Source organism: Podarcis cretensis, assembly GCF_951804945.1.
Source record: "Podarcis cretensis genome assembly, chromosome: 6".
Classification (NCBI taxonomy): domain Eukaryota; kingdom Metazoa; phylum Chordata; class Lepidosauria; order Squamata; family Lacertidae; genus Podarcis; species Podarcis cretensis.
In genome coordinates this window covers 4,454,112-4,479,304 of record NC_137175.1, presented here as the reverse complement: position 1 = coordinate 4,479,304, position 25,193 = coordinate 4,454,112, and the positions used below count along the sequence as shown (strand labels likewise).

Here is a 25,193-nt window from a genome sequence, read left to right as displayed (position 1 = left end):
TTGTAAAGAAAATATGGAGTTATTTGTACAATATTATTATTATTGATCTGCTGTAATAAAGCATCGCTCCCTTACTCCTGAGTCAGAGGGGCGAGCCAGGAGGCAAGAAAGGCCAGCATCGCAAGCTCACTTAGCAGCAGTGATTCAGGACCAATCCTGGTGACCTGCGCTCTTCCTCTCTGCCCTGATCCTAACTGGCTTCGGAGTCTCTTGCAAGAGTGGGCGCATGGAACATGGAACCCTGGGGGTCTCCGTTGCATGGCAACCGGGCAAGTCGGCAAAGCAAAGCTGGAGGCCATGTTATCGCCCCGGCCTCTGCCCCTCTTCTTCTGTGCCCTTTGGACCATGTGGGGCAGGTGGCAGTAGCCATGGCGGAGAGAGCCCGGAAAACACATGGTCAGTAGTAAAGCATGGGAAGGGTTGGAGGGAGTGCGGGGGGGGGGGGGTAGCCTGTCTATAGGGGGCTTCCCCAGTGGGAAGAGATCAGCCTGGGGAGAACAGAGGTAGCTAGGCACAGGCTTTGTTGTTGTTGTTCAGTTGTTTAGTCGTGTCCGACATTGGTTTCAAATCCGGGTACTTTAGGATCTTCCCAATGCATAGAGGATGCAATTCAGAGATTCTCCTGAGTCCTTTTAATTTCAGATTTCTGGAAAGTTAGGAAGCCCCAACATTCCTTAGATTGTTGTTGTTCTTTAGTCATTTAGTCGTGTCCGACTCTTCATGACCCCATGGACCAGAGCACGCCAGTCTTCCACTGCCTCTCGCAGTTTGGTCAAACTCATGCTGGTAGCTTCGAGAACACTGTCCAACCATCTCATCCTCTGTCGCCCCCTTCTCCTTGTGCCCTCCATCTTTCCCAACATCAGGGTCTTTTCCAGGGAGTCTTCTCTTCTCATGAGCGGGCCAAAGTCTTGCAGTCTCAGCTTCAGGATCTGTCCTTCCAGTGAGCACTCAGGGCTCATTTCCTTCAGAATGGATAGGTTTGATCTTCTTGCAGTCCATGGGACTCTCAAGAGTCTCCTCCAGCACCATAATTCAAAAGCATCCATTCTTTGGCGATCAGCCTTCTTTATAGTCCAGCTCTCACTTCCATACATCACTACTGGGAAAACCAGTAGGCACAGGCTAGTATAATCTAAACCCTTTTATTTGTTTATATTTATTTCATAAAAATTTAAATACAGTGGTACCTCGGGTTAAGTACTTAATTCGTTCCGGAGGTCCATTCTTAAGCTGAAACTGTTCTTAACCTGAAGCACCACTTTAGCTAATGGGGCCTCCTGCTGCCGCTGCGCCACCGGAGCATGATTTCTGTTCTCATCCTGACGCAAAGTTCTTTACCCGAGGTACGATTTCTGGGTTAGCGGAGTCTGTAACCTGAAGCATCTGTAACCTGAGGTACCACTGTACCTGACTATAAAACAAACAAACCTCAAAGCAGTTCACCAAAAGAATAAAACAACAAAATTATTAGTAAAAAAACAAAACAAACCCAGTTATTATCATTATGCATTTATTTATACCCCACACCTTTTTCCGTGTTGGGGTTTACAGATTAAAACATTCCATAAACTGAAAATATCCATGAATTGTATAAACACAGGAGCATTCTAGATATCTGGGAAGGCTGGTCTAAACAAAGTTCTTTTTAGCAGAAAAGGGTACAGTGAAGGCTTGAAATCAGGCCTGTTAGGCAATTGCCAGTGTTTGGGGTCCAGTTTGGGGCAGTGGTTAGAGTGCTGGGCTAGAATCTGGGCGACCAAAATTCAAATCCCAACTTCAGCCATGAAACTCACCTGGCGGGCCTTGGCCCACTCAGAGTCTCTCAGCCTCCCAGATGCTTAGTGTTATGTACGGACTTGAATAAGATCCAAAAGGCAGCAGTCTGATTGGTCCTAGAACAGTAGGATTCAAAATGCAGCAGTCTGATTGGTCCACAGGAGCCACCCAATCCAGCAACAGGTGGAAGTGAATCCGCAGCCTGATTGGCCTACAGGTGAATCCCGGAATTAGCCAATCACGTGGGGCCCATTGTGTAAATAATGTATATAAAGTAGGCATTCTGGGGGAACTTCCATTCCTCCTCACCACTATGAGCTGAATTGTTGTTTAGTCGTTTAGTCGTGTCCGACTCTTCGTGACCCCCTGGACCAGAGCACGCCAGGCACTCCTGTCTTCCACTGCCTCCCAGTTTGGTCAAACTCATGCTGGTAGCTTCAAGAACACTGTCCAACCATCTGGTCCTCTGTCGTCCCCTTCTCCTTGTGCCCTCCATCTTTCCCAGCATCAGGGTCTTTTCCAGGGAGTCTTCTCTTCTCATGAGGTGGCCAAAGTCTTGGAGCCTCAGCTTCAGGATCTGTCCTTCCAGTGAGCACTCAGGGCTGATTTCCTTAAGAATGGAGAGGTTTGATCTTCTTGCAGTCCACGGGACTCTCAAGATTCTCCTCCAGCACCATAATTCAAAAGCATCAATTCTTCGGCGATCAGCCTTCTTTATGGTCCAGCTCTCACTTCCATATATCACTACTGGGAAAACCATAGCTTTAACTATGCGGACCTTTGTTGGTAAGGTGATGTCTCTGCTTTTTAAGATGCTGTCTAGGTTTGCCATCGCCTTTCTCCCAAGGAGCAGGCATCTTTTAATTTCGTGACTGCTGTCACCATCTGCAGTGATCATGCGCTGAATAAAGAGCATGAAATCCACTCTCAACTCCGAGTATATTTCACTTAGAAAGCTGAAACAAGTTTTAATCCATTTTTAGTCTCTATGCACCAACCCAGACCCAGTGACCATCATCTGGGGGGGGGCCTCGTAAAAGGGCTAGACAAACTCAGGGGGAGAGAGATCAGGTGTGTTTGAGTTATTGCAATAGGCCAATGGAACCTGCTTCTGCAGAGTCTACCAGAGTGGCAGTCAGGTGGATGGGGTAATAATAATAATAATAATAATAATAATAATAATAATTATTATTATTATTATTATTATTATTATTATTATGCCCCGCCCTCCCCAGCCAAGACCGGGCTCAGGGCGGCTAACACAGGGATTTAAAAAATTGGTAGAAATACATCTTAAAAAACAAGATTAAAATACAACATTAAAATGCAGCCTCATTTCAGTAGAAACTCAAATCAAAAACCTTTTGGGGGACGAAAACGTCAAGTCTTCACCAAGGCCAACTATCCAGACTGGTCCTACGTGGGCCAGAAAAAAGCCAGGGAAGTCCCCAAATAGGAGTTCCATCACAGGAGGAGAAACGACAACAACAACAGTTATTGTTATTAATATTATTGTTGAATAGGACGTCACTATTCTCATCACAGCATGGGCGTAGCCAAGAGAGGGACAGGGAGGCAGCTGCTCCCCTTAAACCCTCAAAAAGTATTGAAAAGCATTAACTGAGGGTCTGCCCCCCTCAACAGAAGACTGTCCCCCTAACAAAAGCCTGCCCCTCGCAATGTCCTCTTTTGGGGGGAAGGATTTTTACCTGTGATCTCCCAACAAAAAGATCAACAACGTTTTGTACCCCCCCCCCAATAAAAATCCTGGCTGCGCCCATGCACCGGAGAAATGTTGGAGGATATGAACTTGAATGCTAAGTCAACAATGGGATCGTGCATTCGATTTCACACCTTGCTGCTGCATCGAGAACCCCAGGGATTAGGATTTGGGCATCCCACAGAATGACCACCCCAAACTCACAACGATACTTGTGAGTGTCTGAAGGCGGTTGGAGGATGGATGACGGCTAACAGATTGAGGTTGAATCCTGACAAGACAGAAGTACTGTTTTTGGGGGACAGGAGGCGGGCAGGTGTGGAGGATTCCCTGGTCCTGAATGGGGTAACTGTGTCCCTGAAGGACCAGGTGCGCAGCCTGGGAGTCATTTTGGATGCACAGCTGTCCATGGAGGCGCAGGTCAATTCTGTGTCCAGGGCAGCTGTCTACCAGCTCCATCTGGTACGCAGGATGAGACCCTGCCTGCCCACAGACTGTCTCACCAGAGTGGTGCATGCTCTGGTTATCTCCCACTTGGACTACTGCAATGCGCTCTACGTGGGGCTACCTTTGGAGGTGACCTGGAAACTGCAACTAATCCAGAATGTGGCAGGTAGACTGGTGACTGGGAGTGGCCGCCGGTACCACATAACACCAGTCTTGAAAGACCTACATTGGCTCCCAGTACATTTCCGAGCACAATTCAAAGTGTTGGTGCTGACCTTTAAAGCCCTAAACGGCCTCGGACCAGTATAGCTGAAAGAGCATCTCCACCCCCATCATCCAGCCCAGACATTGAGGTCAAGCTCTGAGGGCCTTCTGGCGGTTCCCTCATTGCAAGAAGCCAAGTTACCGGGAACCAGGCAGAGGGCCTTCTCGGTGGTGGCGCCCGCCCTGTGGAATGCCCTCCCACCAGATGTCAAAGAGGAAAACAACTACCAGACTTTTAGAAGACATCTGAAGGCAGCCCTGTTTAGGGAAGCTTTTAATGTTTGATGCATTCTGGTATTTTAATATTTTGTTGGAAGCCGCCCAGAGTGGCTGGGGAAGCCCAGCCAGATGGGCGGGGTATAAATAATAAATTATAATATTATTATTATTACTTTCAGGGCAGCGTGTTTGCATTCCTTCTCCTCCTCCCCACTTTCCGCTTGCGGCCTTGCTTTTTCTCCCCGCCCCCCCCATTTTTTTTAAATGCTTTATTAATTGAGAAGTGCATAACAGAATACTCAGTAAATGCAAACAGAAAAAATGGTAACAAATAATCTACAACCCTTTGTTCCTCCATTATTTGCCTTTTATCTTATTTGCGATTAAATGCCAGCGTGACCTCCGACCTTCCCTTTTATGTTTCTTAAATGCACCTCTGACTTGATTGCGGCCTTGGCGCAAAACCACCCCGAACCCGGAGCCCGTTTCCGTCCTTTCCGTGCGCCCTAGCGCATAAAAGCACCAGCGCGCACGCCAACTTGGCGCGCGGTTAGCCTCGCTTCGCCCTGGACGCGATGCTCCCCTTGTGCGCTCCTTTCCGTCGCCGTCGGAACCCCAACGCCCGGCTCCGCGTTGGCTGCCGGGCTTGTGAGTGCAGCGAGCCGGGGACTCTAACCGAGGAAAGGATTCCTCCTCCCTCTTTTCCCTTTGCGCGCGCGCGCGCGGGGGAGGCTGCTTCCCCGGTCGCCACTTTCGCTTTCGCAGCGCGCCTAACCGGAGAGGGACCCTCCTGCGCCGGCGGCTGGTTTTGTGTGCGAGGCCCTTTCTCTTTCTCCTCCTTCTCCTCCTCCTCCTAATCCTTCCTCCTTCCTTCTCTCCTTCCTTCCCCACGTGCAGGCGGCGGCGGCGGCGGGCGGGACGGCGCCATGGCCGGGCTGGAGCTCCTCTACCACTCGGTCTCCCCGGACATCTCCAGCCCGCAGGACGCCTTGATCTGCTACCTGCACTGGAAGCTCATCACGCAAGGCTTCCGCTGCCTCGGCGCCGGCGACGAGGTGAGAGCAGAAGAGAAGGAGGGTTGCCAACGCTCTCCCCCCCCTCTCGGCGCCTCTGCCCAGGTGCGGCACGGCGAAGGGGGCGTGAGATCGTCTGGCAGCTGCGTCGTGGCGGCAGGCTGCGGGAAAGGCAGGGGTTAAGGCTGGCGATGCTTACCAGGCCGGAAAAGGGAGGGGGGTTGCCAACTCTTGCCCCCTCTCTCGGCGCCTCTGCTCAGCTGCGTGATCGTGCCAGGGGGCGTGGTCTCCACTGGGTAGCTGCGTAGTGGCGGCCCCCCCTTTGGCAGGCTGTGAAAAGGGCGAAGGAGTAGGCAAAGTTTTTCAGCAGGGGGCCGGTCCACTGTCCCTCAGACCTTGTGGGGGGCCGGACTATAGTGGGGGGTGAACGAATTCCTATGCCCCACAAATAACACAGAGATGCAGTTTTTAATGTGTGACATTTTAATGTCTTTTTAATCTTTGTTGGAAGCTGCCCAGAGTGGCTGGGGAGACCCAGCCAGATGGGCGGGGTACAAATAATAAATTATTATTATTATTATTATATTATTATTTTAAATAAAAACACACATTCTACTGATGTAAAAACACGCTGATTCCCAGACCGTCCGCAAGCCGGATTGAGAAGGCAATTGGGCCGGATCCGGCCCCTAATTTGCCTACCCATGGAGTAGGCTGTCTCCTCTTAACTAACTGCGGCAAAAAAGGAGGAGAGTTGCCAACTCCTTCCTCGTCTCTGGACGCCTCAGGCCACCTGCATCACAGGGCCTCCCAGGCCAGTGAGAAGCAGTGGTCACCAGCCTGGCAGGATGTGGTATTTGTATAACAACAACAACAATAATAATAAATAATAATAATTTATTATTTATACTTCGCCCATCTGGCTGGGCTTCCCCAGCCACTCTGGGCGGCTTCCAACAAAATATTAAAATGCAGTAACACATCAAACATTAAAAGCTTCCCTAAACAGGGCTGCCTTCAGATGTCTTCTAAAAGTCTGGTAGTTGTTCTTCTCTTTGACATCTGGTGGGAGGGAGTTCCACAGGGCAGGTGCCACTACCAAGAAGGCCCTCTGCCTGGTTCCCTGTAACTTGGCTTCTCGCAATGAGGGAACTGCCAGAAGGCCCTCGGCGCTGGACCTCAGTGTCCGGGCAGAACGATGGGGGTGGAGACGCTCCTTCAGGTATACTGGACCGAGGCCGTTTAGGGCTTTCAAGGTCAGCACCAACACTTTGAATTGTGCTCGGAAATGTACTGGGAGCTGATGCAGATCTCTCAGGACCGGTGTTATGTGGTCTCGGCGGCCGCTCCCAGTCACCAGTCTAGCTGCCGCATTCTGGATTAGTTGTAGTTTCTGGGTCACCTTCAAAGGTAGCCCCACATAGAGCGCATTGCAATAGTCCAAGCGGGAGATAACCAGAGCATGCACCACTCTGGGGAGACAGTCTTTGGGCAAGGAGGGTCTCATCCTGCGTACCAGATGGAGCTGATAAACAGCTGCCCTGGAACACAGAATCTTACATGTTGTGCCTTTCCCCATGACTCACCTTCCTCCCCCACTCCTCAAAAGCCCCAGGTGGGAGGTGGTGGGCTCTCCTTCCTTGGGGGTTTTTAAGCAGAGGTTCGATGGCCGACTGTCATGCGTGATCTACCGTATTTTTCATCCTAAAGGGCGCACCAGCCCATAGGACGCACCTCGTTTTTTTTGGGGGGGGGATGAATAAAAAAATTTATTTCCCCCCCACCCGCGGCTGCTGCCCCAAGCCTTGCGGACACCCGCCAAAAGCACGGGGAAACCCTCCGGAGGGCTCCCCGTGCTTCGGGCGGCACGCTGCCGCCCCAAGCCTTGCGCGCTCGGCGGGACCTCCCTGCTTCGGGCTGCAGGCTGCTGCCCGCAAGCCTTGTGAGCCCGTGGGAACTCCTGCAAGGCTTGCGTATAGCTTCCTGGAGCCTGGAGAGCGAGAGGGGTCGGTGCGCACCGATGCCTCTCGCTCTCCAGGCTTCAGCGAAAGCCTTGCATTCGCCCCATAGGACGCACACACATTTCCCCTTCATTTTTGGAGGGGAAAAAGTGCGTCCTATGGGACGAAAAATACGGTAGTTGAGGTTCTGCAATGCAGAGGGTTGGACTGGGTGACCCTCTGGATCCCTTCAGTTCTATGATTCTGTTTTAATTTTGGCTTCCTTTTCCGGTTCTATTAGGTATATCTCTCTCTCTTTTAAGAGTGTGGCAACCAGAACTGTAAGCAGGTGCTTGCTTTGGTTTTATTTTTTAAAAAATATAATTTTAGTTAAATTTTCACTTTAAACAATAATTTCAAATATTCATCTACAACTCTCTTTCCCTACCGCTCTGGCGAGCTTATGACTTCCCTCTATGCCACCAACAGGCTTTCCCTTTTCAAATCTACAGGTGAAACTCAAAAAATTAGAATATCATGGAAAAGTTCAATTATTTCAGTAATTGAACTTAAAAGGTGAAACTAATATATAAGATGACTCATGACATGCAAAGCGAGATATGTCAAGCCTTTGTTATAATTGTGATGATTATGGCGTACAGCTGATGAAAACCCCAAATTAACGATCTCAGAAAATTAGAATATTGTGAAAAGGTGCAGTAGCTACTCAATCCATAACCCCTGCAATGGGTTCCTGAGCCTTTAAATGGTCTCTCAGTTAATACCTCCACAGGTGATATCCACCATGGTGTTTTCCTCTCCAACAGGTTTTTATTCCTTTCCCAAGCCTCATACAGTGGTACCTCGCAAGACGAATGCCTCGTAAGACGAAAAACTCGCAAAAAGAAAGAGTTTTTCGTTTTTTGAGTTGCTTCACAAGACGGATTTCCCTATGGGCTTGCTTCGCAAGACGAAAACATCTTGCAAGTTTGTTTCCTTTTTCTTAAAACCATGCATTCACTTTGAGGAGCAACTCATAGCACGCGGTGTGGTAGCCTTTTTTGAGGTTTTTGAAGACTTTGGTGATTTTTGAAGCTTTCCCAAAGTCCGTGCTTCGCAAGACGAAAAAATTGCAAGACGAAAAAGCTCGCGGAACGAATTAATTTCGTCTTGCGAGGCACCACTGTACATAGATCTTATCACATGATTTGTAAAACCTCTATGTACTTTGACTTTATCATACCAAAGATAAGAATGCCAATGCTGTATCATAAAAACTACCCAGAGAACTTGGCTGGATATATAGCTTGCAAATGTCGTTCTTCCTGCACATGTTGTTGTTGTTTACCTGCCCTTCCCCCTAAGGTATAAATAAAAATTATTATTATTATTATTATTATTATTATTAGGTCCTATGGCGCATTGCAGCATTAAAATGTCAGAATTGCTTGTGTATATTTATTTGTATGACCTACCTTAGTTTTATGATTGCATGCTGTTTTGAACTGTTTTTATACTGTGCTTTAATATTGTGACCTGCCCTGAGACCTTAGGGGGAGGGGTGAGTTGTTGTAGTAGGGCAAGTTGTTGTTGTTGTTGTTGTTGTTACTACAATGATAAGGAGCCGATCCCACTTCCCTGGGAAGGGAGTTGAGTCTGGAAGCTGCCACCACTGAGAAGGTCCTTTCCAGGCCACATTTTTTAAAAAATATATATATACATTTTTATTGGTATTTTTAACATATCATTTCCAACAATCATTTACCATAACTTCTTATCTTATACAATAATTTAGACTTCCGCCAACAACTTCTGAAGATTTTCCGTTCTTTATCGCTTGTTCTGCATTTCTTAATTTCTCTAATACTTTTAATTGTCCTTAACTAATAATTCTCATCATAGCCTTTCTCGCAATGTTTCAAATAGTCCTCCTTACCGAACTTCTTGCAATCCTATTAGCGTAATCTGTTTATTACAGTTGCTTTTCAAATAGTTCCAGGCCACGTTTAAGGACTAGTACCAGACTCAAGAAAGTGCGTGTACTCTTCCTCCTCCCTCCCCAACCTATTTCCCTTTCATGTCGTGTCTTTAACCTGTGAATCCGCTGGTAAGGAATGGAGGGTTTAAAAAAAAAATTGAGCCCCCCTGGGTACCTTTTCAGCTGAAGAGGAAGGTAAAAATGCTTTAAATAGCTAGAATAGTGCCCAAAGTCCACCCAAGTGCACCTTCCATTAGAGGTCAAAGAGATGCAGTCCAGTGAATTTTTAAAAGTTTCACCTATCTCTTCTGGGGTGTCATTGCACAGCCAGGCGCCAACGAGAGGAAGTCTGAGATGCTGCCTGCCGGGTGGAACGCAGACAGCGACCTGTTCACCCTCCGCTACAGGATGAAGGACGACTCCCGCGACCTCCTGCTGAAGGGGATCATGATGGATGGCAGCATTATCCTCAATGCCATGGTGAGGCGGCTGATAGATACAATACAGTAACCTATTAAACATTAAAAGCTTCCCTAAACAGGGCTGCCTTCAGATGCCTTCTAAAAGTTTGGTAGTTGTTTTTCTCTTTGACATCTGGTAGGAGGGAGTTCCACAGGGCGGGTGCCACCACCGAGAAGGCCCTCTGTCTGGTTCCCTGTAACCTCGCTTCTCGCAGTGAGGGAACCGCCAGAAGGCCCTTGGCACTGGACTTCAGTGTCCTGTTAGAACAATGGGGGTGGAGACGCTCCTTCAGGTATACTGGGCTGAGGCCATTTAGGGCTTTCAAGGTCAGCACCAACACTTTGAAATGTGCTCAGAAATGCACTGGGAGCCAATGCAGGTCTTTCAGGACCGGTGTTATGTGGTCTCAGCGACCGCTCCCAGTCACCAGTCTAGCTGCCGCGTTCTGGATTAATTGCAGTTTCCGGGTCACCTTCAAAGGTAGCCCCACGTAGAGTGCATTGCAGTAGTCCAAGCGGGAGATAACCAGAGCATGCACCACTCTGGTGAGACAGTCCGCAGGCAGGTAGGGCCTCAGCCTGCGTACCAGATGGAGCTGATAAACAGCTGCCCTGGACATGGGAAGCTGCATTATGTAGTCTGCTGGGCCCATCCGGCCCAGTATTGTCTCCACTGGCTGGCAGCAGCTGTCCAGGATTTCAAGCCCTACCTAGAGTTGGTGCCCTTGGGTCCTTCTGCACGCCAGGAAGATGCTCTGCTCATGATCTGCGGCCCTTTTCCGGCAGCAGAAAGGTCTTTGCTAGAGCATGAGACTCTTCATCTCAAGGTCAGGGGTTCAATCCCCACGTTGGGCTGAAAATATTCCTGCACTGCAGGGAGTTGGACTTTCCTGTTTGGTTCAATTGTACTTATTTAATGTGAAAACAAAATAAAACAATTCCTTCCAGTAGCACCTTAAAGACCAACTAAGTTAGTTCTTGGTATGAGCTTTCGTGTGCATGCACACTTCTTCAGATACTTCTTCTTCGTGCATGCACACGAAAGCTCATACCAAGAACTAACTTAGTTGGTCTTTAAGGTACTACTGGAAGGAATTTTTTTTATTTTGTTTTGACTACGGCAGACCAACACGGTTATTTAATGTGAGCACTGGAATCCGCTTTTTCAGCGCCTGGGATCAAACCTGCCGTAGGAGGATAATTGGAGAAGAGTGCCTCTGACCATACGCAGAGTGAGATTTCTCCCCATCTCCTTTAATCCCACACAAGGCAGTACAACTTTCAGATCTTCCTTGCCCCCCCCCCACTCAATAGGGGGTGGGTTCATACTCCTTCCGCTTTTCCACCTCCGTCCTTCCCAAACTCAGCACTGTCCTTTCTGTTTTCTCTCCAGGATCCCAAGTTACAGAAAGTGACAGCTTTGACCTTGAAAGTGTCCGACTTCGTCAACCCGGAACACCTGGCTGATTTTGACAAGTAATTTCACCACCAAACCTTTTATTGGCATCACATACAAACATCCAAAGTGACGCGGGTGGCGCTGTGGGTTAAACCACAGAGCCTAGGACTTGCCGATCAGAAGGTTGGTGGTTCAAATCCCCGCAATGACGGGGTGAGCTCCCGTTGCTCGGCCCCTGCTCCTGCCAACCTAGCAGTTTGAAAGCACATCAAAGTGCAAGTAGATAAATAGGTACCGCTCTGGCGGGAAGGTAAACGGCGTTTCCGTGCGCTGCTCTGGTTTGCCAGAAGTGGCTTAGTCATGCTGGCCACATGACCCGGAAGCTGTACGCCGGCTCCCTTGGCCAGTAAAGCGAGATGAGCGTCGCCACCCCAGAGTCAGCCACGACTGGACCTAATGGTCAGGGGTTCTTTTACCTTTACCTTGCAAACATCCCAAACAAATCAACACAGAATTACCACTTCCCCAGTGGCACAAAACATTTGCTAAAACAAAGGAGGCAGAGCAGTCTATCGTCACATTTCTTGGTCTCCAGGGAGATCAGACGTCTGCAATGTATTTCAACATCAAAAAACCAAATAGAGATACTTAGCCACTAACTTAGTGAGCTCCTGATCATTCCCCAGTACAGTGGTACCTTGGGTTTCATACGCTTCAGGTTGCAGACTCTGCTAACCCAGAAATCGTACTTCGGGTTAAGAACTTTGCTTCAGGATGAGAACAGAAATCGTGCTCCGGCAGCAGCAGGAGGCCCCATTAGCTAAAGTGGTGCTTCAGGTGAAGAACAGTTTCAGGTTAAGAACGGACTTCCAGAACGAATTAAGTACTTAACCCGATGTACCACTGTATGAGCCTCAATGTAAGGTCCAGAGACACCCTTGTTACAGCAGTTAAAACAGTTTCCCACTGTGTGGTCAAAACAGAGGTCTCTAATTCTTCCTGCCTTCTCTCCTGCCTCAGAGTGTACCAGAACACAGAGGAGCTGCAGGCACAAGTCACGGCCCACATCGTCTCTCCCTTCGAGGCGGCCAAAGAGAGGAGCGTGGCTAAGGAGGAGCCCCGGCGTGAGCGGAACCCGTCTCCTCCCAACCCTCCCGACCACGACCCGCTGTGGATCCCGCCTCGCCATCCCCACGGCAGCCGGCAGCCCAACTGGTAAAGCCCCTTGTAATGCGGCAGAGATTGGGGAGGGACTGGCTTTGGTCCAGAGGTTGCCCCAGGGATGCTCCTAGCATAGCTGTCAACGTTTCCCCTTTTTTAAGGGAAATTCCCTCATTCCGAATAGGATTCCTCGCAAGAAAAGGAGAAAGTTGACAGCTGTGGCTCCTAGGTTCACATGTGCAAGGCTGGATCCTAGAGCTGAGCTGAGCGTTGCTTAGATTTCCTTGTCTTCCCTCTTTTTATTTTTAATTTGCATTTTATTTATTTGTTAACCTTTTTATATTACATCGGTAAATTTTGTCATATTATATTACATTACAGGACTTACTATAATATAATTTCCAATGTGTATGCATAAATTATATACAAATATTACATACCTAGAAAGAAAATGAAAGAAAAGAAAAGAAAGAACAAAGAGAAAAAAACAAAAACAATTTCCCCCCCAAAAAAATCATATACATACCAACACACTAGACCTCCTGTCTTTCCCAATGTATATTCCTTTTTTTACAAATGAATGTACTCTTATTATTGTATAATTCTTTACATATTATCTAATATGTTCCTATATCAATATGTGCTCATAGTCGTATTTCTCAACTCAGTCTCACTCCAACGTCAATCAAATGCTAGCATAGACAGCGAACCTTTACTGTATTTCTGAACATATGTTTTATATCTATCCCACTTTTCCATAAATTTTTATTTTGAATTGCCTCTCAGGGTATTGGTTAACTGCGCCATTTCAGCAAATTCTTGTAGCTTGTAATGCCAGTGCGTTATTGTCAGGGCTTCTTGTTCATAGAATCATAGAATCCTAGAGTTGGAAGAGACCACAAGGGCCATCGAGTCCAACCCCTGGCCAAGCAGGAAACACCATCAGAGCACTCCTGACATATGGTTGTCAAGCCTCTGCTTAAAGACCTCCAAAGAAGGAGACTCCACCACACTCCTTGGCAGCAAATTCCACTGTTGAACAGCTCTTACTGTCAGGAAGTTCTTCCTAATGTTTAGGTGGAATCTTCTTTCTTGTAGTTTGGAACCATTGCTCCGTGTCCGCTTCTCTGGAGCAGCAGAAAACAACCTTTCTCCCTCCTCTATGTGACATCCTTTTATATATTTGAACATGGCTATCATATCACCCTTAACCTCCTCTTCTCCAGGCTAAACATGCCCAGATCCCTTAGCCGTTCCTCATAAGGCGTCATTTCCAGGCCTTTGAGCATTGAAATTTTTATTTTGAATTGCCTCTCAGGGTATTGGTTAATTGCGCCATTTCAGCAAATTCTTGTAGCTTGTAATGTCAGTGCGTTATTGTCGGGGCTTCTTGTTCCTTCCACCCCTTTGCCACCAAAGTCCGAGCTGCGGCCGTTGCTTATAAAAATACCTCCCTAAAGGCCTTCGGGATGTCCCTGCCAACAGTGCTTAACAGAAATGCCTCTGGTCTTTTAAAAAAAAAGTTATTCCAAACATTTCCTTGTCTTCTCTGATCTAATCCTGACAAGACAGAAGTACTGTTTTTGGGAGACATGGGGCGGGCGGGTGTGGGGGACTCCCTGGTCCTGAATGGGGTAACTGTGCCCCTGAAGGACCAGGTGCGCAGCCTGGGAGTCATTTTGGACTCACAGCTGTCCATGGAGGCGCAGGTCAATTCTGTGTCCAGGGCAGCTGTTTACTAGCTCCATCTGGTACACAGGATGAGACCCTTCCTGCCTGCAGACTGTCTTGCCAGAGTGGTGCATGCTCTAGTTATCTCCCGCTTGGACTACTGCAATGTGCTCTATGTGGGGCTACCTTTGAAGGTGACCCAGAAACTGCACTTAATCCAGAATGTGGCAGCTAGACTGATGACTGGGAGTGGCCACCGGGACAACATAACACCGGTCCTGAGAGATCTGCATTGGCTCCCAGTACGTTTCCGAGCACAATTCAAAGTGTTGGCGATGACCTTTAAAGCCCTAAATGGCCTTGGTCTTGTATACCTGAAAGGGCGTCTCCACCCCCATCGTCCAGCCCGGACACTGAGGTCCAGCTCCGAGGGCCTTCTGGCAGTTCCCTCCATGCAAGAAGTGAGGTTACAGGGAACCAGACAGAGGGCCTTCTCGGTAGTGGCGCCCACCCTGTGGAACGCCCTCCCTTCAGCTGTGAAGGAAATAAGCAGCTATCCTATCTTTAAAAGACATCTGAAGGCAGCCCTGTTTAGGGAAGTTTTTAATATTTAATGCTGTATTGTTTTTAACACTCGATTAGGAGCTGCCCAGAGTGGCTGGGGAAACTCAGCCAGATGGGCGGGGTATAAATAGTAAATTATTATTATTATTCTCGGCCGAGAGTGAAAACACCGTTTCCGTTTCAGGCCAGACCCCATGGGGCCCTTCGCTGTTGGAGGAGAAGACCTGAACCCCTTTGGGTAAGTCAGTCCTCTTTACATGAAAGGCTGTTTTTTTAAAAAAAAAATAAATAAATAAGAAGTTTTCAGCTCATGTTCCCCCATGGATCTTCTCCAATCTCCCCAAATTCTTCTTGCTCAGGAGCCGGAGCGGTGGGATGATCATGGATCCCCTGCGTTCAGGGTTTCCAAATCCCATTCTTGACCCGTCTTCAGGACTCCCCAACAGGCTGCCTCCAGGATCTGTGCCTCCCGGTGCCAGATTCGACCCCTTTGGACCCCCTGGGGCAAACCGGAGTGGGTAAGTAGGGGGGCAAGTTTGCCGGGAGGGACAGGGACAGGCACCGGCCTAGGATTTCAGCGTTGAAAACGTTGCTGTGTTCGAGACATTTTCATGCCAGGGGCAGGAAATCAAAACAGCTGCTCACCTTTCACTAATTGAACCAATAATTAATTCAAGCGGAAAGAATAGCATCCTGCCATCTGCAGGAGCTGCAGAGATTTAGCTAGGTTTTAAGAATTAATAACAATAACAATCGCCTGCCAACCTAGCAGTTCGAAAGCACCTCCGGGTGCAAGTAGATAAATAGGGACCGCTTACCAGCGGGAAGGTAAACGGCGTTTCCGTGTGCGGCTCTGGCTCTGGCCAGAGCAGCGATGTCACGCTGGCCACGTGACCCGGAAGTGTCTCCGGACAGCGCTGGCCCCTGGCCTCTTAAGTGAGATGGGCGCACAACCCCAGAGTCTGTCAAGACTGGCCCGTACGGGCAGGGGTACCTTTACCTTAACAATAACAATAACAATAACAATAACAATAACAATAAATCTTATTTGTACCCCAGCCAAGACCGGGTTCAGGGCGACTAACACCAGGTATAAAAACAATTGATTGAAATACAACTTAAAAAACAAGATTAAAATACAACATTAAAATGCAGCCTCATTTCAGTAGGAACTCAAATCAAACACTTTTTGGGGGACGAAATCGTCAAGTCTTCACCAAGGCCAACTATATAGACTAGTCCTACGTGGGCCAGAAAAAATCCAGGGAAGTCCCCAGATAGGAGTTCCATCACAGAAGGAGAAAGGAAGAAGGAAAGAGGGGAAGGGAATCAAATTGGCTCCAAGCCAAAGGCCAGGTGGAACAACTCTGTCTTACAGGCCCTGTGGAAAGAAATCAGATCCTGCAGGGCCCTGGTCTCATGAGGCAGAGTGTTCCACAAGGCCGGGGCCAGTGTTGAAAAGGCCCTGCCTCTGGTTGAGGCTAGTCTGACTTCCTTAGGGCCCAGGACCTCTAGGGTGTTGCTGTCTATGGACCTTAAGGTCCTCCGCGGGGCATATTGGGAGAGGCGGTCCTGTAGATACGAGGGTTCTAGGCCATGAAGGCGATTGGGCCGGATCCATCCCCCGGGCTGTAGTTTGCCTACCCATGCTGTAGACGGAATGGGTAGCATTTTATTCTTGCTCACCCTAGAATATGGGGAGTGACGGTTGATGCTCTTTGTTCGCCTTCCAGGCCAAACCCCGACCACCTGCCACCGCCCAACTATGACGACATGTTCATGTGAGGACTGCTGAGGACCTCCTCCCCTCGGGTTGATCAGCACTCGTCTCTGACCCCCAAGCATTTGGGGCACAGGCTTCTGTCTGCAAGGAGGCCGCCACCCTGTCTCCTGCTTTGATTTCTCACCACATAAACCGGAAGAGGAAGGCGTGTGCATAGAAATGTGTATATGTATATATATTTTTCCCCCTCTCTCTTCTCCTGCTGCCCCAAACTCTTTAGGTTGACTTCCCCATCGCCCTGAAACGGCAGGCTCCCGTGAAAAAGGACGGCCGTGCTCTTAACATGTGCTGGGGGGGTTGGTTTTCGAAGGATGCGACGGGGCCAGGGAGGAATTGTCCCGTTCCAAAACCTGGGTGTGCCCAGCAACCCAGTTGGCCACTGCTGGTTTCTGACGCCAATCATAGCAGGGGCAGGTAGGGAAGAGTTGGACCAATCGAAAGCCCACCCTTCAAAATGCCTCCACCCTCCCCAGCTTGTCACTCAGAACAGTTTCCAACTTAAAAACCCTTTTTTCCCCTGAAAGCCCATTCCCACCCCCACCCCCTAATTTTCCTAGCTTCTGATGAAACCAACTGGCTACCTGACAAGTAAAAAAAAAAAAAACAACCCACAAAAAAGGCTTTTTCTTTTCCCAGGTAGCACACTTGGGTTGGCACAGAGTGGGCTAGTAAGAAGCTGAAATAGCAGCAGGGTGATTGGGTGTCTCTTGCATGCTGGCTCGAGAACAGGCTTACCAAACTGGAATTCCCTCCAGAAGGCTAGGACTACATACTGTTTTAGTGTTGTTAGCCGCCCTGAGCCCGGCTTCGGCTGGGGAGGGCGGGATATAAATAAAATTTATTATTATTATTATCCCCATCAGGCTCAGCTTGTGGGGGGGGGGGGAGACAGCTGGGTCCCCAGAACTGCCTCTGAAAGCACAGCAACTGTGTGGTTCCCCTTCTCCAGCTGCCACACACACACACACAGCCGTCCCCAGCAAAGTAGGCGCAGATCAACCTATTTGTGTTGCATGCAAGGACGTGGACTTCCTTTGCGGGCTCTGTGCCTTTTGAAATTCAACAGGTGACGTTTCCTCCTTTTATACTAAGGAACAGCATCCCTCTCCTTGCTTGGCTGCTGTTAAGGGAACAGATCCATTAAAAAAAACCACACACAAACAAACAAAATAATATTGGATAGCCTACATGCAAAAAAAGGTCAATTGTTTATATCTGTCTCTGCCACTTGCAGACTTGGATTCTGTTGCCCTTAAGTGCAAAAGGGCTTTTTATGCTGCCTGGCTGCTGTTTTGGCTTCTCTGGGGACTAGGGCTTGAAGTGGAGGCGAACGTATTCTACCCTCTCCCTTCAGGGTAGAGAGCTGGCCGGCCAACACTGCAGGGCTGTGTGGAAAAGGCTTGCCCCCCCCCCTCTCTCGGGCCAGAAATGGCGTTCTCTGCCTTATCTTCCAGGCACTGCCAAACAGCGTTTCTCGCGGAAGGGGAACCTGTGACCCTCCGGTCATCTGATTCCCATCAGCCCTGAGCATCGGCCATGCTACCTGCAAGGGCTGATGGGAGTCCGGCAGCATCCGTAGAGCATCAGCCTCTCTGTCTCTGACGTGGCTGAAAGACTTGCCAGTATACTCTGCCTTAGAGCAAGTTCCCGCAATCCTTTTCCAGCATGGTGGTCGCAGCGGCCTTCAAGTTAGCTTTGTGTGTGTGTGTGTGTGTGTGAGAGAGAGAGAGATAGGACAGTTTTCTTCCTTTAGTTGGCAAGTTTCCATTATTCCGCCCCGTCCATCCCTCTAAGAGGAGGCACTGCTGTGATTTTTCAGGTCAGCTGATTTTATCGGATTGTTTTTTCCTGCAAGGCTTGCAGCCGCCACAAGATGGCTTTAAAAAAAATTGAAATTGCGTGATTTTCTTGAGTGGTGCAGCTGCTTTGCTCTTCACCACGTCACTGGGAGGTCTTGGGAACCACCTGCCACCAGAGATGGCAAGATTTCTGCTTGGAGCAGTTACCATACCAGCCAAGGGGCTGTTTTGGGTGGACTTCTGAAAGCCATCTAAGCTCTTAATAAGCACAGGGAGTAAGCCTGGAGTGTTCATTTCCCCTTGGGGCTTTTCAGTGGCTTTGAGACTTCCAAACTGCTGCATTTTCTACTTGCTTGAGAACGAAAAGCGAACGGTCCCTGCTCCGCAGGGACGTCGTCTCTACAGACAGGCTGTGATTTGATATAATAAGGACTCTGTGTGTTGTCATAGGGGTGACCTGAGTAGGTGTGTTGCAAGTTAACCCCTTTAAAGTAATAATAAAAGTTCATGCTCTTTCACGCGGTGGTTGTTGATTCTTTGGGCGACGACACTCAGACTACCACCATAGAACCATAGTCCAGCCCCCTTACAATGCAGGAATCTCAGCTGGGTTGTGTGGAGGTGCGCTCTCTGTGTCACCAGGACTTAAATGCTGGCGAGAAGCACAATGTCAAAAGTATAATGCATGTCCTTGCTGAAGAGAATAGGCTTCTAAACCCTAATCTCTGCTTTCCCCCCAAAGCCCCATCAGGAAGGTATTGGGTTAAAGAAATAATAAATAAATAAAAATTCAAATAGCTGAATCAAAAGCTAAGGCAATGGATAATAAACCCATTAGGCCAGCCCTCACCATACTGGACTACAGCTCCCATCATGACCAATACCCAAGGATGATGGGATATGTAGTCAGCCTTTGTTGGGGGCACACATTCCCCGTTCCTAGTGTAAAAGCAGACTCGCAAAATAAACTCCAGAACTGTAGCTGTCTGCCTCTGGTCCATTTTGCCAGCTGATGTGCACAGTGTGTGAATTGAATCAATTCCACCCCATTTGAGAAATACTCTGTTATCCTAGAGGACTGTTATTTGATTAAAATAATTGCCACTTGCTTAATTGTTTGCCTTCAGATAGGATTGGCTGGCTAATCAATTGAAATAAACGAGCCTGTTGCTGAAATTTCAGTACAGTCATACCTCATGTTACGTTTGCTTCAGGTTGCGTCCCGCGGCGACCCGGAAGTAATGGAACGGGTTACTTCTGGGTTTCGCCACATGCGCAGATGCACAAAATGACTGCACGCACATGCACAGAAGCGGCGAATTGTGGCACACACAGACGCGGGTTGCATTCTTTTCAGGTTGCGAACGGGCCTCCGGAACAAATCCCGTTCGCAACCAGAGGTATCACTGTAGATGTGCCTTTCGAAATACGAAATGAATGGAAAGACAATTTAGTAAAGGAGTGTCCAGTACAGTGGACACTCGGGTTGCAAGCGTGATCCGTGCTGGAGGCACATTCGTAACCCGCAGCATTCGCAACCCGCGTCTGCGCATGCGTGAGTTGCGGTTCAGCGCTTTGCGCATGTGCAAAGCGCGATTTAGCGTTTCTGCGCATGCACGACTGCCTAAACCCGGAAGTAACGTGTTCCGGTACTTCTGGGTTTCAGCGGTCCGCAACCTGAAGCGGCTGTAACCTGAGGTATGACTCTATCAGCCATGGAAAGGAGGGTCATCTCGATGCCAATACATTTAAGTCTCCCTGTGACGATGTGGCTAGAATTACCCCACTAGCACATAAGAGAGAAGTGCAGCTGGCAGACTAGTTAACTCCCAAGATGTGAGCAACTGTAAAAAAGAAAAAAAAACTGCAGCAGGGAGTCCCGCAAGTAGTCTTAAAGTAACTCAGTGGGATGTTGAGAGGTGCACGCTGGAACAGGAACATGGGTCTATGTATAAAGGGTAGGGGAAAAAATCTCTGTCTGGGTGGGCCACTTTTGTCCCTGGAAAATGCAGAGATATAGCTTGTAGGCGTGAATCAGGAAGAGAGTGTTTCTGGTAGGGGTCAGTGGGGGAACTAAAGAATTTAATTCAACTGGGATTAAGCACACAGGATTTCGCTCACGGACCATGGACTACTGTACAAGTGAGAGAGGAATAAAGTGGCTGAAGCTCTGGACAGAAGCACACTGCGCTGCAACACTTAGTTGCAGGCTCAAGTCGGTCGTTGCTGATTTCTTCTTCTGTAGCAGCAACACACCGGAAACAAAGTAGCTGCAAAGAACAAGTGTCCCTTTAAATATAAGCCCCTCTTATTAAATGATCGTGAAGTTAACCCTTTACCAGGATTAATTTACCAAAGCGCTACTGTGACTGCTTGTGGCAGCAAGCTTTGTAGCAATATTTTGACCAAAGAACTGGGAATGGGTGGCCCAGAGAACATCGGTTTTTGGTGTAGCTACCTGGCTCACTTCAGGCAGGTATGTTCCCCTCCCCCAACCTCCACCTTTGGGTACTTGTGTGTTTTCCGTTCACCTGTTCCAAAAACGCCATGAGCAGCGTGTGACCCCCAAGAGCCCTCTGAAAGAAGGGCAGAGAGATGTTAAGTATTACAGGATCAACTTTTATTTTGATGGAGGAACACAGTGGGGGGTGGGGGAAGAAATATTGACAAATACATCATTGGGGGGAACATTTCTTAAAACACCCTCAGTCACCTATTGGGTGTTGCTGACTGTGACTATGAATGGTGGAATCACAGAACTGCAGTTTTGTTCCCCGGAGTTGGCAAAAAAAGACTCTCTGTCCTTTGAAATCTCTAGAGCAGTCTCCACCAACCTGGTTTCCTGACCCTGCTACAACTTCCATCGGACCCATCCAGCAGGGCCTCACTACTGTTAGCCCCATCATCGTACAGCTGTGTTCCCTAGCGATGGTGGGAGTTGAAGCCCGAAACCTCTGGAAGGCTGACCTAGAGCCACAGAAGCTGTTTCAGCCTCCCTCCTTGGGGAGGTCAGGGTTTGGGGTCTAAGGCAGGAGGGGCTGGTTGCCCTTTGGCTATTGCCCCACAGCTACCCTACAACAGCTACCTGGCCAGTAAGGGAGAGTCCCTATAACTCAGTGGCAGAGCATCTCCTTTGAGGTCCAAGACTCCGTCCCTGGCATCTCCACTTTCAAGGATACTGGGGAAGAAACCTAGGAGAGGTGGTCCTCAAAGACCCAAAGGAGATGTGAAATTTGGCGATAGACGATGCTTGGCTAGGTGGACCAATGGTCTGGTCGAAAATAAGGCCACTTGGTGGATGTCCCTACTAGAGAGGGCCTCTTCTGCTCTTCTCTTGGCTGAATGAACGAAGAATGACTGCTGGTCCTATTGGTACTGTCCCTTTTAGCAACAGCTCCACCCAAGTGTCAGGCGTGGTATGGAAAGTGGAAGCGATTTGGTCACTACCAAGAGCTTAACTGGGCTGGCTCTCCAAACTTCAACTCCCATCAGCCAGCACGGCCGATGGTCAGGGATGATGGGAGCTTGAGCGCAGAAAGATCCAGAGAGCCACACGATCCCTATTCCCTCTCTTAGGGCTTTCGCTTGACCCATATTTCGGTCATATTGTGTACCCATCAGTTGTCCCGGGTCTGAGAGCTTCTCTCGTCGTTCCACCACCGTGCCTTGGGAAAATCCAGTCTTGCCCACTGAATTGAAGCCCGGCTAAGCCTAATCTGATGGGGAGAGGAGTACAAACTGACTTGGGGGAGGCTGGCTGAGTTATATAGCAAAGGCGCCGTTTTTACTGATGAAATCCAGTAGTTGCATTTTATGAGTGCTGAGCCTTAATTTCACAAAAAGAAGACAGTCCTGTTACAGAGACCTGCTTAGTCATCTCCCCAGCTCAGCCCTCTCCTTCCTCTTTCAGTGTTAGTTGAAGGTACAAGGCACAGCTCGGAATTGTAGGTTAGGTTAAAGGCTTGTTGTGGTCAGTGCTGCTCAGATGACAACTGCAATCTGAGCAGGGAGGAAGCTGTGGGGTTGGGTCTAAAAAGGTTGGGCTGCTGGTGTAGGCGATGCTGAGCGGGGCAGACCAAGGGTCGGACTCAGGAGATGGCAGCGTCATAAGCGTCACAACCTCCCTGCTCCAGATACACAGACTGGCCTCATCAGAAAGAAGCAGCTCAATGTTTACACAAAGGCCTTGACCATGGTGGCCCCCAGGAAACCCTGCACCCTTCCTTGTGATCCCTTTGTGTGCAACAACCAAGGGCCGGCCCAATACATTTTGCTGCCCGAGGCGAACCGGAAAATGATGTCCCCCCTGGGGAGTGTAGTTATATAGGGATAGGGACGCCACCCTCTATGCCTCTCTGTCAGAGCTAAATGCACCTCCTACTTTGCAGCTGACTTGAGTCTCTCTGGTGGACTGAAATATGCCTTTGGGTGGGGAGAAGGTGCTGTGGTGGTTGGAGAGCGCCAGCCCAATTCTGCAGCCAAAAGATGTCTGCAAACTCGCCGGCTGGGAATCGCTTGCAGATGACCGCAGTGCCTGGAGACAGACGGCCCTGCCATGCGTCCACAGCAGTGGCCAGAAAAGGAATGACCACTGGGAGGAGTGCAGAGAGAGGAAAAGCCCTGGCACATCCGCAGCAGCACAACTGGACGCCTTCACTTGCCCAAGCTGCAACAAAACATGTCTCTCCCTCATCGGTCTCCGCAGCCACAGCAGGCGCTGCAACTGCCCAGTGGTTTGACTTCACTCTTCCAGTGTCTCCCAAGACAGACGGATGCCAACCAACCAACCAGTGGCTGAAGGGTGCTCGTCTCACGGCCGCCACCACCCTTACCTGAATGGAGGATAAAAAGGGATGTGCACGTGTGAATAGACTGCACCAGGGAGGAGGAGGGAGCAGGAAGGGAGACAGATGCGCCACTCGGATCCAAATCTGCCATCTCTCCCATCTCTGGCTCAGGAAGCCTCAAAGGTAGTGTTGGCCCTCCACCAAACACAACACACAGGTTCCAGCTTCCAGCTCAGGTTAGCTGGACGGTTCGCCAGGCTTGCATCCTGCAAAGAGTCATCGGACCAGCTGACCAAGCTCATGCCAAGGCCAGAGACATTTTTAGGTCAACGCTGGTGAGGAGCTGCCACCAGCCATGGAGTCAGCGAGGCCAATGGAGGAGAAAGAGGAGGAGAGGGATGTGGCTCTGCTATCCAGTAGAGAACAGCTCTTTGTCATCTAAGACCATCAGCAGAAGCTCAGCTCTGCCCTCGCCAGTCCTGGAAGGGTCCTTTTAAAAAGTCCCACATGCTCAGAGACTTTGCGCCTGTTCATTGGGGGAGATAGGAAGCCCAGAGCACTTGTTCTTTAGATGTCCCTTTTATGAAGAGGCACATAGTGAGACCACTGATCCCCTGCTGGTGAGGCTCGCTGACCTCCCGGAAAAGCAAAAAATTGACCTTTTCCTGTTAGGCAAAGATCATAAGACAAACCGGATGGTCGCCAGATTCTGTGTAGGCACAGACCATCCCCCGACCCAAACTAGTTCGTTAAGAAAATCCCCAAACTCGGTTCCATGGGTGACTCTGGGTCAGCTCCCTGCGGTAGCTTATCTTAAAGTTTTAAGTGTCTATACGCTTATCGCACTTATAAATTTTAAACTTATTGTTGTACATTGTTTTAAATGTTTGCTTTCCTTCTGGGATTGTGCCCCCAAGTGTGTTTTATAAGCTGGTCTCTGACCGTAATAAATTTATCTATCTCTGACCATCTTCTGGTGGTTGCTCCTTGTAGCATCTTTTCCACTTGTCCCTAGAGGTGAACTTGTCTCTGAGTGAAGACGCTCTTCTGTGCAGGTATAGGGCTGGTTGACAGGACTTCTGAAGTTTTAGGGGCACAGCTTCCTTTTCGAAACTTCATGCGGAAGGAGCAAGATTCAGAATGGTTGGAAGGTTCAGGGCAGATTTTTAAAAGCCTTTCTTCACGCAGCACTTAGTTAAACTTGCTCCCTTGGGAGGAGGTGATAGGCACCAAAATTTGGTTGGCTTTCGAAGAGGATTAGAGAAATTCAGGGATGAGAGGGTTATGGGAGGGGAGAACGCTCTTGTTCTCAGGTCGTGCTTGTTGGTTTTCCACAGGCATCTGGTTGGCCATTGTGAGAACAGGTCTGATCCAGCAGGCTTTTATTACGTTTTGAAGTTCTTAAAATCTCAGGGCAAGGAGCCAGGGTCAAGGGGGAAGGCTACGTTCTGTTTGAATAGCAAAATTTGCCTGTTAAAGGTAAAAGGTAAAGGACCCCTGGACGGTTAAGTCCAGTCAAAGGCGACTGTGGGGTTGCGGCGCTCATCTCGCTTTCAGGCCAAGGGAGCCGGCATTTGTCCACAGACAGCTTTCCAGGTCATGTGGCCAGCAGGACTAAACTGCTTCTGGGGCACTGGAAAACTGTGGTTGAAGCCAGAGCACACGGAAACACCGTTTACCTTCCCACCACAGTGGTACCTATTTATCTACTTGCACTGGTGTGCTTTAAAACTGCTAGGTTGGCAGGAGCCGGGACCGAGCAACAGGAGCAAACTCCGTCACGGGGATTTGAACCATCAACCTTCCAATCGGCAAGCCCAAGAGGCTCTGTGGTTTAGACCACAGCGCCACCACCCGCGTCCCTACTTTGCCTGTTAGCCCTGTTTCACCAGACCACAGCCAGATATTTTCTAGATCAGTGGTGGCCAGACTTGGCCCTCCAGCTGTTTTGGGACTACAATTCCCATCATCCCTGTCCACTGGTCCTGTTAGCTAGGGGTGATGGGGGTTGTAGTCCAAAAACATCTGGAGGGCCAAGTTTGGCCACCACTGCTCTAGATGTTTTGGACCACAACTCCCATCAACCCTAGCGGGACTTGACATCTTTCTGCAGGGCCTGCAAGACAGAGCTGTTCCACCTGGCCTTTGGTTTGGACTCAGTCTGACCCTTATGTTTCCCTCCCCTTATGGTCTTGATTTATCGGCTAC

General features: G+C 49.1%; 1 protein-coding gene across 1 annotated transcript; it reads left to right on the top strand.

The window, feature by feature from the left end:
• The first annotated feature begins 218 nt into the window (after positions 1 to 218).
• PSMF1 (proteasome inhibitor subunit 1) lies at positions 219 to 18,716 on the top strand. Its single transcript, XM_079979814.1, has 8 exons — positions 219 to 396; positions 5,327 to 5,484; positions 9,688 to 9,840; positions 11,215 to 11,297; positions 12,241 to 12,435; positions 14,801 to 14,854; positions 14,976 to 15,134; positions 16,350 to 18,716. The coding sequence occupies exons 1-8, from the start codon at positions 234 to 236 to the stop codon at positions 16,399 to 16,401; spliced, it is 1,017 nt and encodes a 338-aa protein (XP_079835940.1). The 5' UTR covers positions 219 to 233; the 3' UTR covers positions 16,402 to 18,716.
• The last annotated feature ends 6,477 nt before the right edge of the window (positions 18,717 to 25,193 follow it).